Source organism: Triplophysa rosa, unplaced genomic scaffold, assembly GCF_024868665.1.
Source record: "Triplophysa rosa unplaced genomic scaffold, Trosa_1v2 scaffold143_ERROPOS450313, whole genome shotgun sequence".
Taxonomy (NCBI): domain Eukaryota; kingdom Metazoa; phylum Chordata; class Actinopteri; order Cypriniformes; family Nemacheilidae; genus Triplophysa; species Triplophysa rosa.
Window position 1 is genome coordinate 100,087 of NW_026634146.1, and position 15,111 is coordinate 115,197.

General features: G+C 41.1%; 2 protein-coding genes across 2 annotated transcripts in view; both read left to right on the plus strand.

Moving 5' to 3' along the window:
- LOC130549630 (uncharacterized) overlaps nt 1–15,111 on the plus strand; it is an 86,050-nt gene that overhangs the window by 61,516 nt on the left and 9,423 nt on the right. The window lies entirely within an intron of this gene.
- Nucleotides 6,419–10,781, plus strand: LOC130549629 (transcription factor Sox-8-like). Its single transcript, XM_057326897.1, has 3 exons — nt 6,419–6,865; nt 8,371–8,579; nt 8,658–10,781. Exons 1-3 carry the CDS (start codon nt 6,489–6,491, stop codon nt 9,269–9,271), a joined length of 1,200 nt encoding a protein of 399 aa, XP_057182880.1. The 5' UTR covers nt 6,419–6,488; the 3' UTR covers nt 9,272–10,781.

The window sequence follows — 15,111 nt, forward strand, 5'->3', positions numbered from 1 at the left end:
GACACTGGATAAAACCGTGATGCAGGTCAGACAAAAGGAAGAGATAAAACATCAACAACCTGTAATCAGACGAGATAAAAGCGTGCTAAAAGAAGTGAACGTAGATGCAGTAATGGCAACGAGAATGCCTAAAGCAAAAATGACGGCACCGAGAATGCAGAGAAGGTTTGATACAGCTCAGAAAACACAACAAATGGGTTCCTGTAAAAGATGTGGGAAAAGCCCCCAGCACCCATGGAAGATGTGTCCAGCGAGAGAGTCTACATGCAGAAAATGCAGAAAAAGAGGACTGTAGCGGGTTCGTTAGGATAAGGAAGGAAGAGGACGAGGTTGGCGAGACTGACACGACTTTATTCCACAAAAACAACTTAAATAGAGCACCCAAAGTAAACAGCATAAATATCCACGGCTTTTCCTTCAGCCTGGCTTGCGTCGCTCGGAAGTCAGCGAAGGTCCTCCTTGCTGACTGAGAGGTTTCCGTATGTGGCAGCTCGTGTCGAGTCCGTCTCTCTCTCGGCATTGGGCCTCCGTCGGGTGTTTATATTCTCTCCCCGCGCCCTTACTGGAACGAGACACAGGTGTTGGTCGTTTGTAATTACTCCATTCACTTACCGCTCGTCTCCCGGCTCTCTCTCCTGCCGCATACCTCGCTACACAACGCTCCCCTCGCCACAAGGACATTGTGCTGCAGTGTGCCGATCGACTCAACGACTCGAAACGATAGTTGATGGTTCAGACGAAGATGCTTTCATGGGAGTTATACAGACACGGAAACAAGAAAATGGGTGGCAACAGGAAATCCTGGTTAACAAAGAATTACTTACCTTTAAGATTGACACAGGAGCAGCAGTTACGGCGATTCCAGCAACGATGTATTCAACCGAAAAACAGGGGAAACTTAACGAGTCGAAAAAGATCATCTTGGGTCCCAACAGCACTCCACTGGATGTGATGGGGACGTTCCGGGTGTGCCTGAAAAATGGAAAAAGAAGTATCTGGCATGACATATACGTTGTAAAGGACTTAGTGATGCCTCTGCTGGGACTACCTGCGATCCAGGGTTTAAACCTACTGCAAAAGATAGCCAAAGTACACAAACCGGGTGAGCAGTACAAGAAAAGGTTCCCCACAGTGTTCACAGGACTCGGGGAGTTAGAAGGCAGTTACAAGATCAAGGTGACAAACGAAGCCGTCCCGTATGCACTATCAGCACCACGTCGAGTACCATTGCCGCTTGTGGAAAAAGTGAAACGAGAACTCCTTCGAATGGAAGAGATGGGAGTCATCCGCCGAATTGAAGAGCCTACTGCTTGGTGTGCAGGAATGGTCGTGGTTCCCAAGACAAATGGTAACATCAGAATATGCGTGGACCTCACAAGGCTGAACGAGTACGTGTGCAGAGAGAGACATATACTGCCAGCGGTGGACGATACCTTGGCACGGCTGGAGGGAGCAGCTGTGTTTTCGAAACTGGATGCCACCTCTGTATTCTGGCAGATTCCGTTGCACAAAGACTCACCTTAACAACATTCATCACACCCTTCGGGAGGTACTGCTTCCAACATCTTCCTTTTGGGATTTCCTCTGCCCCAGAGCACTTACAGCTCAGGATATCTCAGATACTTGCAGGGATGGATGGAACTCCATGTCATACAGACGATGTTCTGGTGTTTGGAAAAGACAGGGAAGAGCACCATAAGAGACTGTGTGAAGTGTTGAAAATGTTTGAAAAAGCCGGTCTGATGCTGAACGACAAGTGTGTGTTTGCTGCTGAAAGAGTGAAATTCCTTGGACATACAATAAGCGGTCAAGGGATCGAAGCGGACCAGGATAAAATCCAAGCTATTCTCAACCACAAAATGTGGAAGGAGTGAGATGCTTCATGGGACTGGTCAACTACGTCGGAAAGTTTTCTCCGAATCTGCCAACCCTCACAAAACCACTGAGAGACTTGTTAAGAAATGATAACACCTGGACATGGGATGCACAGCAAGAAGAAGCATTCATGAGAGTGAAAAAAGAACTGAGCTCACCAGCTATATTGGCGCAGTATAGTCCACACAGTGAGACGATCATTTCAGCAGACGCTTCATCTTATGGTCTGGGCGGTGTGCTGATGCAGAGGCAGAAGAACAGCGTATGGAGGCCTGTGGTGTACATTTCAAGAAGTTTGTCACCTACAGAGACAAGATATGCACAAATCGAAAAAGAAGCTCTAGCAGTAACATGGGCATGCGAGCGACTCAGTGCTTATCTGCTGGGAATGGAATTCATGGTGCATACAGATCACAAACCTCTCATTTCTTTGTTGGGAAACAGACCATTGGACGACTTACCTCCAAGAATTCTTCGATTCCGGTTGCGATTGCTCAGATTCAAGTACAACATCAGTTATGTTCCAGGGAAACAACTGGTTAACGCAGATGCGTTGTCACGAGCTCCAATGGGACCTGAAAAATCGAGAGAAAATGTCACGTTAGAAGATGAATGCAAAGTTTTTGTGGATTTTGTTGTTCAACAACTACCTGCAACACAGACAAAACTGAAACAAATTCAGGAAATGGAGAGTAAAGATTTAACCTGCCAACAGCTGAAACAGTATTCACAAAGAGGCTGGCCTGAACATCAGAAAAGTGTAGGTGAATCACTCATACCGTACTGGTCTCACCGAGCAGATATCCATGTAGCTGACGGGTTCCTGATGAAAGGAGAGAGGATCCTGATACCACAGCTCATGAGGAGGGAGATGCTAGAGAGACTTCATTAGGGCCATCAAGGTATGACAAAGTGCATTGCAAGAGCTCAGCAAGCTGTGTGGTGGCCTGGAGTGATAAAGGAGATACGAGAAGTAGTGGAGAGATGCGATATCTGTTGTCAGCATTCACAGAAAAAAACAGAGACACTGATGCAATCGCCTTTACCTGCGAGACCCTGGCAGCAGGTTGCAGCAGATATATTTCAGTGGAAGGAAAGTCATTACTTAGTTGTAGTGGACTACTTTTCGAGATACATTGAAGTCGCGAACTTACCCAAACTCATTACAGCAACGACGGTGGAGAGGTTGAAAGTCATCTTCGCCAGATTCGGAATTCCGGACACCTTGGTGACGGATAACGGCCCTCAGTTTGCGTCTGGAGAGTTTGCAGAGTTTGTGAAGGACTACGAGTTCGAGCATGTCACAAGCAGTCCCCGTTTTCCTCAGAGTAACGGCGAAGCAGAGCGCGCCGTGAGAACTGTAAAACAATTACTCAGGAAGAATTGAGATCCTCAGAGAGCACTTCTAGCATACAGGTCAACTCCACTGAGCCATGGTATTTCTCCAGCCGAACTTTTGATGGGGAGAAAGATACGTTCAACAGTTCCAGTCGCACAGAAAGCTCTTACACCGAAATGGCCTGATCTGAAGATGTTCAGAAGGAAAGACAAGATGCTGAAAAAGAAACAACAGGTAACGCACAAGTATAGACACAGAGCGAAAGACTTACCTGTCATCACACCTGGACAGAGAGTGTGGATTAGGACGTCCAAGAGTACCGGAACAGTCCAGGGGGAAGCATCAACACCGAGATCCTATCATGTAGAAACGGAGATGGGAACACTGAGAAGAAACCGAGCACATCTGGTAGTTCTTCCAGAGCCAATCGGGCAAGGTGGTAATGAGTCTGTCACGAGGTCGGGTAGAACATCTCGGCCACCAGAAAGACTAGACTTGTAGGTCATTGGTATAGTGAGGCCTGCTGTCAAGAAAAGGGCAGAATAATCCCTTCAGCAGAGTCAGGAAGTCCCAGGTAGTCTACCCTGGCTTCCCGCTTGGGATATAATAAGAAAATGTTCAATATTAAAATATTGAAATGTGAGTTCTTTGTGAAATGAAAAAGGGTTAAGTGAAGAAACATTTGTCTGAGGTAAATTATGTGAGAAAACAGGGTTTAGATTAAAAGGGGGGGGGGTGTAGAGTACCCGCCGTAGCACTAGAGGGCGTGCTAAGTCAGGAGCCGTCTGTGTGTGTGTGTGTATTGGGGGAGAACAAAATAAATAAAGTTGTGTTGTAATGGTACAGTACTGTCTGCGTGTGGTGTCTCATATATCTAAAGATTCAAGAGATCAGAATCTGTTACAGTTACCATAGAAACATAGTTTGCAGTTGATTAGTGTCGTGACGCATGTGCATAGCACTGCATATGTGCATTGGCCACAACCTCAACTTTATTATTGATATATATTATTATGATGTTTTTTCACAAACAAATGTTGGTGAAGGGGAAGACACCTGGCGAGCCGTATGCGGTTGACAATGCGACCCTTCACGGACAACGTGTGGATGTACGAGTAAGTACAGTATTGTAGTATATACCAGCTGATATATTTGGGTGGTCAATCTTGCTAAATCTAGCTTGATTACTATAAATCAAGAGTGGCTAATAACTTTGGAAATCCAATAGTCACTGTGGCCAGAACAAAAATATTTATGTCAGGCCATGCACACCAATACAGTATACTGCGAAACTTCTAAAATACACTATTAGTTGTAACGTCACTGTGGTAAATTGAATGCAGACAAACTGAGTTCAAATGATTGATGATTGAAGCTCTCTCATTTAAACTCGTGCAAAAATGTATAATGTAAAAATTCCTATTAAAGCTACAAAGGTTATTGCATCAACCACAGTGTATGAACTAATGTTAATTTAGGAATTATGTAAGTCTTAAATATAAGTAATACTTTTAAGTGACCTCACATACATATCTACAGTGTTCCTGCAGCTACTGTAAACTGCTAGACCACTGCATTAGTAGCACAAAGGTTGTGGGTTTGATTCCCGGTCAGGATAGAAGTGTATATTATGATCCTAAGCACTTTATTTAAAATATGTATACATATTCAGTTGATCTAGTATTGACATGCTATCACAAAACACTGTAGGTACATCTGGTTCTGCAACAGTAAAAAATATCAAATTCAATATCTTAACAGAGAATTAGTACCAATTTGAACTTTATACAATGCTTAAATAAACTATATTTTAGCTCTAGTTTTAATCTGTGTTAATTAAATGCAGAAACCTCAATGTAAACAGCAATAAATGAAGATGACATAAGGTGAATTGAAGAAGAAGAAAAGATGAGAGTGTCTAAGACACACTGAAAGCATTGGGTCAAAAAGGACAAACCCAACCGTTGGGTTGTAAATTAATTCATGCTTGTTTGTTTCAACCCATTGTTGGCTGGTGGTTCATTTAACACAGCAGCTGAGGTTCCTTCTTTCTCTTTTTTATAGTCTGTGTGATACGGAATGTGCCAAAACATTGGGTTGAATAAAACTTCTGTCATTTTCCCCTGACCTGCACCTCAGAAGGAGTGTCTGTAATGAAGAAACTGTAATGCACTTACCCATACCAGCACAACCCTTGTTTTCAGATGAATAAAATCCAGATCTGTGATATGTCAGAGTGTAGTGTATATCATCTTTTCATGATGAAGATGTTTGTTAAAATGATTTGGTCTTGACTGTGGTTCAGTATCTGAACCACAGTATCGTTCAGTACCGTGTCTCTCTCCAGCATTAAGTATTGGACGTGCATTTCATTTAAAGTGAAATGTGTGAGTGTGTGCTTCCTTTTATCTACAGACTTTAACTTCCTTTTCTATTGTGATACTGTGTCATGAAACAAAGACACCTTTAGGAAGGTTTTACACAGAGAGCTGAATGTTTGTTCATCTGGAGCAGAAATATTCCTCATATAATTAAATTCAAATACAGTGAGTGAGAGAGAGAGAGAGTGAGTGAAGTAGTTGAGAGATGAGAGAGAGAGAGAGAGAGAGAGAGATGAGCTGAGAGATTAGAGAGAGAGTGTGTGTGTGGTGTGTGTGTGTGTGTGTGGTGTGTGTGTGTGTGTGTGTGTGTGTGTGTGTGTGGTGTGTGTGTGTGTGTGTGTGTGTGTGTGTGTGTGTGTGTGTGTGTGTGTGTGTGTGTGTGTGTGTGTGTGTGTTTTAACAGAGCAGAAGAAGATATTGTGAATTATTATTATATTTACACAAAACCACTGAGACATTTCTCAAAATACCTTTTTTTGTATTCCACATAAGATTTACAACCACATGAGGAGGAATACATGATGACTGAATTTTTATTTTTAGGTGAATTATTCCTCTAAGGAAGCCTAGTGTGTCATCCAGCTTTTTTACATGAGCTTTTGGATTTATAAAGTCAATAAATATAGTGACATTGCTGTCGTTTTTTTCACAGGCTCCATGAATAAAATGGTCAAGACGTTTTCTAATCAAGTAAAAAACATCAAATTACAGTTGAGTGACAGGTGTCAAATTACCTCACGCTGAATTCTGCTCAGCCATGAGCCCACCAATGAGCTGCCTCTGGATGCACGACGTCACGATTGTACAAAGTACGTTTGAGAGTGACGCGGTGCGTCAGTCATTGTGAATGTCATGATCGCATCGCTCGGACTCTGTCGGACTCACAGCAGAAGATGACGGAGGAGTACGAGGGGTCGCGCGCGCTCAGTCCGGCCGTTTCGTCCGGTTCCGTGTCGCAGGAGTCTGACTCTGACGCGCCACTGTCGCCCGCCGGGTCTGACGGACACGCGACGGGTAAGAAGCCGGAGGACGAGGACGCGCGTTTCCCGGCTTGTATCCGGGACGCGGTATCACAGGTGCTGAAGGGATATGACTGGTCTCTCGTGCCTGTACCGGTGCGCGGCGGGAGCGCGCTGAAGAGCAAGCCGCACGTGAAGAGACCCATGAACGCGTTCATGGTTTGGGCTCAAGCGGCGCGCAGGAAGCTCGCGGATCAGTACCCGCACCTGCACAACGCCGAACTCAGTAAAACTCTCGGAAAACTCTGGAGGTAAATCGCACATCTACACACTCACACTTCTGTTTAACACTTTGTGCTTAACTTATAACAAAAAATGAATTATACATACACAAATCTGATATATGGCTGTACATGAACAGACAGAGACTCGAAAGACCCATAATTATAACTAATATAAATATAATAAAAACAGTAATAGTTTTATAAGGGAAAATATAACAAGAGAAGACTCGCATTTTATTGTGCTATTGGGGGTGGCGTTTTGAGAGCAAAATAAAGCGACTAGATCTATGATGAATTTTGTGCTCTTTCACAAATTTCATTGGTTTATTATTATGTTGATGATATAGGGCGCAAGTCCTATCACAGTGAGATCACAGTTTAAGTGTCACACATACATTTAAGCCCTCATTTTGAATTTATTATCTCCTACTGACATTTTTTTTCCACTACGAAATGTGAAACTAAAACATTTACACACATTACATTGATTAATTGATTCGGCAGACGCTTTTATCCAAAGCAACTTACAAGTAGGAGAGCATTTAACATTTTGTCAACATGCTAAACAGTAGCAATAGTTTGCAAGGATTAAAGCTGAAGCTAAAACAATAGCGGAGGTCTGATTTCCGAACAATCAGAAATCAGAAAACAACCCGACCTTATCGACCTTTGTCTCACAGTCTCCAATTTGTGTATGTCATATTTGTACCACGAACCAACAGATTTCTCTTACGTTACAACCGAGGTGCCCAATCCTGCTCCTGCAGAGTTCAGCTCTGACCCTGATCATCCCATCAAGAAAGAGCTTCTGGATTCATTGAGAAATAACAGAGAGCTGTGTGTGTGGGTCAGATCTGAACTGGCCAGGACAGGACAGGGAGATCTCCAGGAGCAGGATTGGGCAACGACAATTAGACATTCTGCCATTTTGCATAAAAACCTGTGTATTTAATGTATTAAACTGCATGGTGTAAAATCCCTACACACTAGAGTGTTTTTGAACCTTTTATATGTGACCCTGGACAACAAAACGTTTTATGGGTCAATTTTTCGAAATTGAGATTTTTACATAATCTGAAAGCTGAATAAATAAACTTTAATAGTTTATTAAATATAAATAGATATATGAGTTGTTAAAATAGGACAATATCTGGCTGAGATACAACCTTTAAAACTCAGGAATCTGAGAGCGCAAAAAAATCAAAATATTGAGAAAATTGCCTTTGAAGTTGTTAATCAGGGGCACTGTGGCAGACCATCCACTCACAAAAATAAAGTTTTTATATATTTAAGGTTGGAAATTTACAAAATATCTTCATGGAACATGATATTTACTTAATATCCTAATGACTTTTGGCATAAAAGAAAAATCGATAATTTTGACCCACACAATTTATTTTTGTCTTTTACTAAAAATGTTTATTAGTAAAGAGATATAGTTTGATTGAATTGATTAAAGAATGGTTTTTGATAAAGGCTTGATTAAAGAATGCTGATGGTGATGAGAATGATGAGAGGGACTGCTGTATCAGACTGTTAACAGAGAATGAAAAGAGGCCGTTTGTGGAAGAAGCCGAGAGACTGAGAGTCCAGCACAAGAAGGATCATCCAGATTATAAATATCAGCCAAGACGACGGAAGAGCGTGAAGACGGGACAGAGCGAGTCTGATGCTGGATCTGATCTCACTCATCACGTGTATAAAGCTGAACCTGTCATGCCTTTGTCAGATCACCACACAGGTAACCAAAACACTTAGAAACCTGCATGTATAACTTGAGCGTTTGAAAAAAACCTCATTCTGTGGTCCTCACCTTTAGGACAGGGACCCCCGACACCCCCCACTACACCGAAAACGGACTTTCATGGAGGAAAGCAGGAGAGGAGACGCCTGCACGACACCAACCGACAGAACATCGACTTCAGTAACGTGGACATTTCTGAGCTCAGCACGGATGTCATCGGCAACATTGAAACCTTTGACGTGCGTGAGTTTGACCAGTACCTGCCAGTCAGCGGTCGTAGCGGAGGCGCCTCGGAGCTCGCACATGGGCAGAACGTCAGCTCGGGAGCGGCTTGGAGTCGTAAAGGAGGTGGGACCTCGGCATTGTCTGCTCAGCTTCACAGGCCTCAGATTAAAACAGAGCAGCTGAGCCCGAGTCACTTCAGCGAGAGCTCACCCTTGCACTCAGAATACGACGCGTACATCGCCTCCAGCGGCCCGCCATTCTCCAGCACGCAGTGTGACTATACCGATCTACAAAACTGCTCACACTACGGCCCTTACTCCAGCTACCCGTCCGCTCTCTACCCGTACCCGTACTTCCATTCGTCACGGAGACCGTACGGAAAACCTATAGTGTCCATCCCGCCATCCCACAGCCCAACGGCCGGCTGGGATCAGTCCGTTTACACCACCCTATCCAGACCGTGACGGGACCTTTATGCCAACAGATGCACTGCTGACTCCGTCACGTTTACCCGTCAGGGAATTTTTACCTTTCCAAACCTAGAAATGAAATGGAAAAGTTGTAGAAATGTCAAATCAAACTACATTTTTGTAGTTATGCTCATCTCATTTTTTATTGGCCTGAAGTGCTCGCTGCTCTTAGTACGTGAGGCATTTTTAAGAAATCTTTATCATGAGGAATCGGTGGAAATCCCACGGTAAAGCCACAGAATTGAGTTGACAATGAAGAAACAATTCAGAGAGAAACAACCTGGGACCAAAGAAGTACTTTGACAAAATTCATTTGCATTTGCTTCAGCCGGCGACAAAATGTATAATAATGAAAATGATCCTGTGATGATGAAGAACAGTAGTGTGAGTGTTTGCTTAAAACCAAGAAAAGAAAAGAAACTGCCAGCCTCCATCAGTGCATTCTAAAATGAAGGTTCTCACACACATGTACAGGAGAAAAACAACAAACACAAACAGTTGAGGATGATTGTAATACAGAGAGATCTTGAGCTGATTCCTGCAGGATAAATCTCAATCATGAGTTCATTCTGTAATGTCGTAAAGCCGTCGAGACTTGAGGCAGAGTGAGATGAAACAGGTGTGTTCGGGACACTAGAGGAGCACGTCAGCTGTCTGAAAACATCAATCGTGCCACAGGCTCTTGAGGTGATGAAGAATATTGTTTGAGTTTTGATCGTTTACATACTTAAACTGCATTCCTTACACACACACACACAGTGCCTCCAAATGCTTGATGTCGTGTCGAGTATCTTATTCTTTTCATAGAAACATTTGGATTCCATTTCAGGGTGTGAAGCAAAAACACACAACACAGTGTTTTATTTACTTTGAATTTCCTAGTGTCATTTTTTTAACAGCGTTTCTGTCAATCTTTACTTTGTGTTTTAACAGGAACATTTTCTAATATTCATTTAGTCAATAATAAAGATTTCTCCCTCTGAAATATGTCTACTTAATTTAATAAACCAAACTGTCGTTGATGTATTAAAATGAAAAATCGAAATGACTTTTTATTTATAGAATGATTTGTTTTGGTCATTTGTCAGTCTGGGTATTAAAATGAACACCGTCTGTAATCATTTTTTGTAATTTACCTTATTTTTCGATCTGCTTCTGTTTTTTAACTAATGACCTTTTACATTATAAATCACAGACAGATACACGCATGTATATAAACAAAAGAAGAAACATTGAATTGAACAGTTGTGTTTAAAGTTGAATGATTTTTTTCTATGTGAAGCAACTGTTGCGGTGAGATGTTGGTAACAGCTGTTGGGCCATTTGTTCTGTAAGACAACAGCTGTCAGTGTCAGATGCTTTAACCCCTTTTACAAGATGCTTTTATAACTTTATTTTCATTCTCATGTACATTTTACTAGGCATTAATAACATTTAATGTAAGTGATTTTAGTGTGTTTCATACGGCTTAGATAAAAGTGTTTGATGGGTAAGAAAGGAAAAAGTCTTAAATGTTTTTTACATGTGTGGTGTGTTTAAATCCTGAAATATGACCAGGGGGGGCAATTCATTATGTGCTGAAGAGTTCATTGTTTGAAAGTAAGAAAATAATGAATTGGACAGACACTGATGCAATGTTCCAGCAGCGGATCAGTTCATGTTTTTGGTTTCATTCAAATTCTGAGTTCAAGACGATTACAGATCATTATTTTTAGGGGAAACATAGTCATGCACCCTACAGAAGCGGGGTCTCCAAATGAAAAACACTGCTCAGTAACCATCACAACAACCTGCAAAACTTCAGCTCGTAACCATGACAACAATGAAGTTAATAATAAGTGTGATAATGAATGAGCAGATGGGATGTGGGTGGTGTTGTTTTTCTCTTTAAACTCTTTATTTCCTTATTTGCTGGCCAGATATGCAGAGGAGGAAGTCTTGAGAGAGAAGAAATGTGACCCGAGTTAATAGAGACATGTTGTATAAACTCTTTTATACTGGAAATAATCACATAGTGTTATTCACTCGCAAAACTTTTGGGTTGTCTCTTACATGTGTTGACAGACAGACGGATGAGCAGGGAAGTATTCCTCAGCAGATCAGAGATGAGGGAAGGGTTTCTGATCCAGTAGGTAGGTCTACAGACATTGCTTTGCTCTTCTGCGCGTGGACAGTGAGGTGATGGAGGGGCTACTGTGATACTACTTGACAGACGTGGTGGTGGTGAGGGTTTGGCTAGACCCCTGGCTCTATTTTAAGATTACCTTCCCATTTACTGTCATCTTCCGAGTCTCCAAAAATATGACTAAAGTGCAAAAAAACCCTCTGTCAACGGTATAAGGACTTAAAGACAATAGTTTATGAAATGATTTCATAATACACACCCCTTGTCATTTCAAACCCGTCTAACTTTCTTCTGCACAACACAAACGAAGATATTTTGAAGAATGTTGATAACCTAACAACACGGAATCCTTATTGACATGGCCACAAAACCACAAAATATCTTCTGTTGAGTTCCACTGAAGAAAGACTCGCAAACAGGTTTTAACCCCGTGAGGGTGAATAGATCATGACAGAATGTAAATTTATTGGGTATTGGTTGAGAAGGCCACGGTGGTGATGTGGTAGATGTGTTTTATCTGATGTGAATGTTTTATTTGACCTTTGATAGGACGACTCTCGTCTCTGTAACACTACACTGGTATGTGGAATAATTCACTTGTAGATCATGTTACAATGTATACTGTGAAGAAATCTAACCAACTTGTCATTTTCTTTGTCAATATTTCATATTTCAGGAAATCCAATCAAAAGAATACAACCAACAAAATGCATTTCCCAATAACCTGACTTCTCTGAGAAACAAGAAAATGGACTGATCATTTCACTCAGTTTCAGCTATAGCTTCAGGCTGTATGGTGGTTGTCAGGTTTATCACATACAGTACCACAACACAACACTAAATGATGTGTGACAAACTACAGCAGTCACAAAGTTTATGTAGAATATTACGAAAAATAAATCCTGACATTGGCTTTGTTTTTCTCTTTACCTCCGTGACCTCCTCCTCTTCTTCAGATTGCAGATCTGATGTGTTGCATGTCAGAGATTTCTTCAAAAGACGTTGTGCCTCAAAAATGTGTTAAACTTCACTAGTTTTAAATTAAAGGAACAGTTCACCCAAAACTGAAAATTCTGTCATCATTTACTCACACTTGAGTTGTTCTTAATCTGTATAAATGTCTTTGTTCTGATGGACACAGAGAAAGATATTTGGAAGCTTGTGACCGAACAGTTCTTGACCACTTACGGTCAATTGTAACCACCAATTGTATGTAACCAGGGCAACAACAGCCTGCGGTGGTGTCTACCCGCCTTTAGGGGGAGCCCTTATGTATATGTGTTTTGTAATCGTAGAAGAAGCTCACATTCTCACATTTTCTTCTAAATGTGAGAAGAAGCGGAAAGAAAACGGCTGGCGCTTACTTGCCTTGAGCACATGTGAACTGGATCGGGTCACTCGAGTGGATTAGAGACGTTTCTCGGGCAGCAGGAGAAATATTTCACTCCGTTATTAGTGTTTGCTGTGCGAGGATTAAACGGTCGTCCGGTTATATGCCTGTGCTATGGAGGACTAAACCTGCAAAAATTATAAATAAATAAATGTATAAATATATAAACGAATAAATGTAATAATATGAAAATAAATAAAGGAATGAATGGTTTGATAAAACAAAATAATTCGTTTTAGCTATTATTGATCTTAGCTTTAACTTTTCTTTTCATTTTTTAAATTGATTTTTTATTTTTTGTGTCCATTTTTTATTATTTTTTATTATTATTATTATTATTTTTTTTTTTAGATTATTTTATTTATCATTTCCTTTTATTTATTTATTTATACGTTTATTTATTTATTATCGCATGTATTTATTTCCACTTTTATTTATTTATTCTTGAATTTATTCTTACTTTTCTGTGTCTTGTATGATAATTAGATGGGTTGGTCTTGCCTACTATTGGTTCAGCGTAGATTGAAGCGTTTGATCGATTACTCTTGACTTGTTTTGGACTAACGTCACGTCACTCACTGATCGTTTGCTTCGTGTATAACGTTAACTATGGCGGGCGCACAATTAGCTAGAGAGTGTCACGGGCGTGCGAAGACAGAACCCAAATGCAGGCAGCAGTACGGGTAACACATAAGATTTTAATAAATGTAAACACAACAAAAAACCCACGATGGGGAAAACTGTACAAAACACGAAAACAAACTAAAATACTTCCCGAACGGGGATAAAGTACTCATGAAGAATAAATCCAAATAATAAGTCCAACAAGAAAATAGCCCAGGGGAAACACGTAATCCACACGACACGAACACAATAGAACAATATGAACCGACAAAAACTAGAGACTGAGGAGAACATTAAATAGGGAAAAACTAACAGAGGATAATTACAGAGACGAGGGACAGGTGACGAGGATAAAACAATCATGGAAAGAATCAGGGAAACAAGAGAGCGGGGCTATGAGACAAGACCGGAGGACACGTGGCAAAAAGTAAACAAAAGCCACGCGTCTCCACACAAAACTCCCGCAGGACATGGTTCTATCACGACCCTGTCCATAGAGTTAAAGAACTCGAAAACAGGAAGGACAGAGTCCTGAAAGAGAGTTACAGCATTTAGCCAATGAAGTCGATAACCATGCATCAAATGACTATGTGTCATTCAGATTAGATGCACTTATTGATGATTTATTACAGATTGACGGCGAGATAAATGACAAAGTTCTTCCTCAGTTGTTAGCCTCTTTGCAGCACATTCAAAGTCTGTGCGAGTCAGAGGGTGCTATGGTGGTGTTACAGTTCAACTGGTGAGAATCATAAAGCACAAAATGTAATAAGGTTTAACTACACAGATGAGCTTGTAAACCGAAGTCGCAAGATAACGCTTTGTCAAAGTGATAGTTATAAGCAGCCTTTCGGTTAGAAAAAGCGTAAAGATTTAATGTAACATGATGTAACAATGTAAATTAATTGAGACAGTGAACTTAAGTCACAAGTTAACATGGTAGTAATGAGCATCGTTCTTTCACTACAGGGGCCATCAAATGGAAACCATTCCTTCTAAAAAGACGTGGTTACTAAACGGTACTCGTAAACTACATATCATAAGAGATAAATAACACAGAGGTCACAAGTTAAAACGGGCATATTCCCTTGATTCATCCAGCTGCATATTGTTGTGTGACATCTTGATATTATTGCAAAGATCTGCAGCAGCTAGCCTCGTGAAATAGCTTAGTGTGATTGTTACCGTAGTGACACGCTGCCTCGCTTTATTGCATGGGTTCGAATCCCGTGTCAAATCGCTTTATTTATTTTTTCACCTCGCTTCAGCCATTATGGGCAATCATACCAATAATTTGCAATCTTAACAAGAATGTCAAAATCATGTAACAAGAAAGTCTGTGTTTATTAGACATCTTAATATCAAGTCGTCTTGTGCTTTCAGAATCGACGAATCTGCTGAGGTCGTTCATGCACCTCTTTGGCGGAGGACCAGTAACCGCAACTTGGTCACCACATTAGAACCCTCTGACTCGCACAGATTTTGAAAAATTTTGTCATTTTCTCACCGTCAATCTGTAATAAAACATCAATAAGCGCACCTAATCTAAATGACACATAGTCATTTGATGCATGGTTATTGACTTCATTGGCTAAATGCTGTAACTCTCTAGCTAATTGTGCGCCCGCCATAGTTACTTAACGTTATACACGAAGCAAACGATCAGTGAGTGACGTGACGTTAGTCCAAAACAAG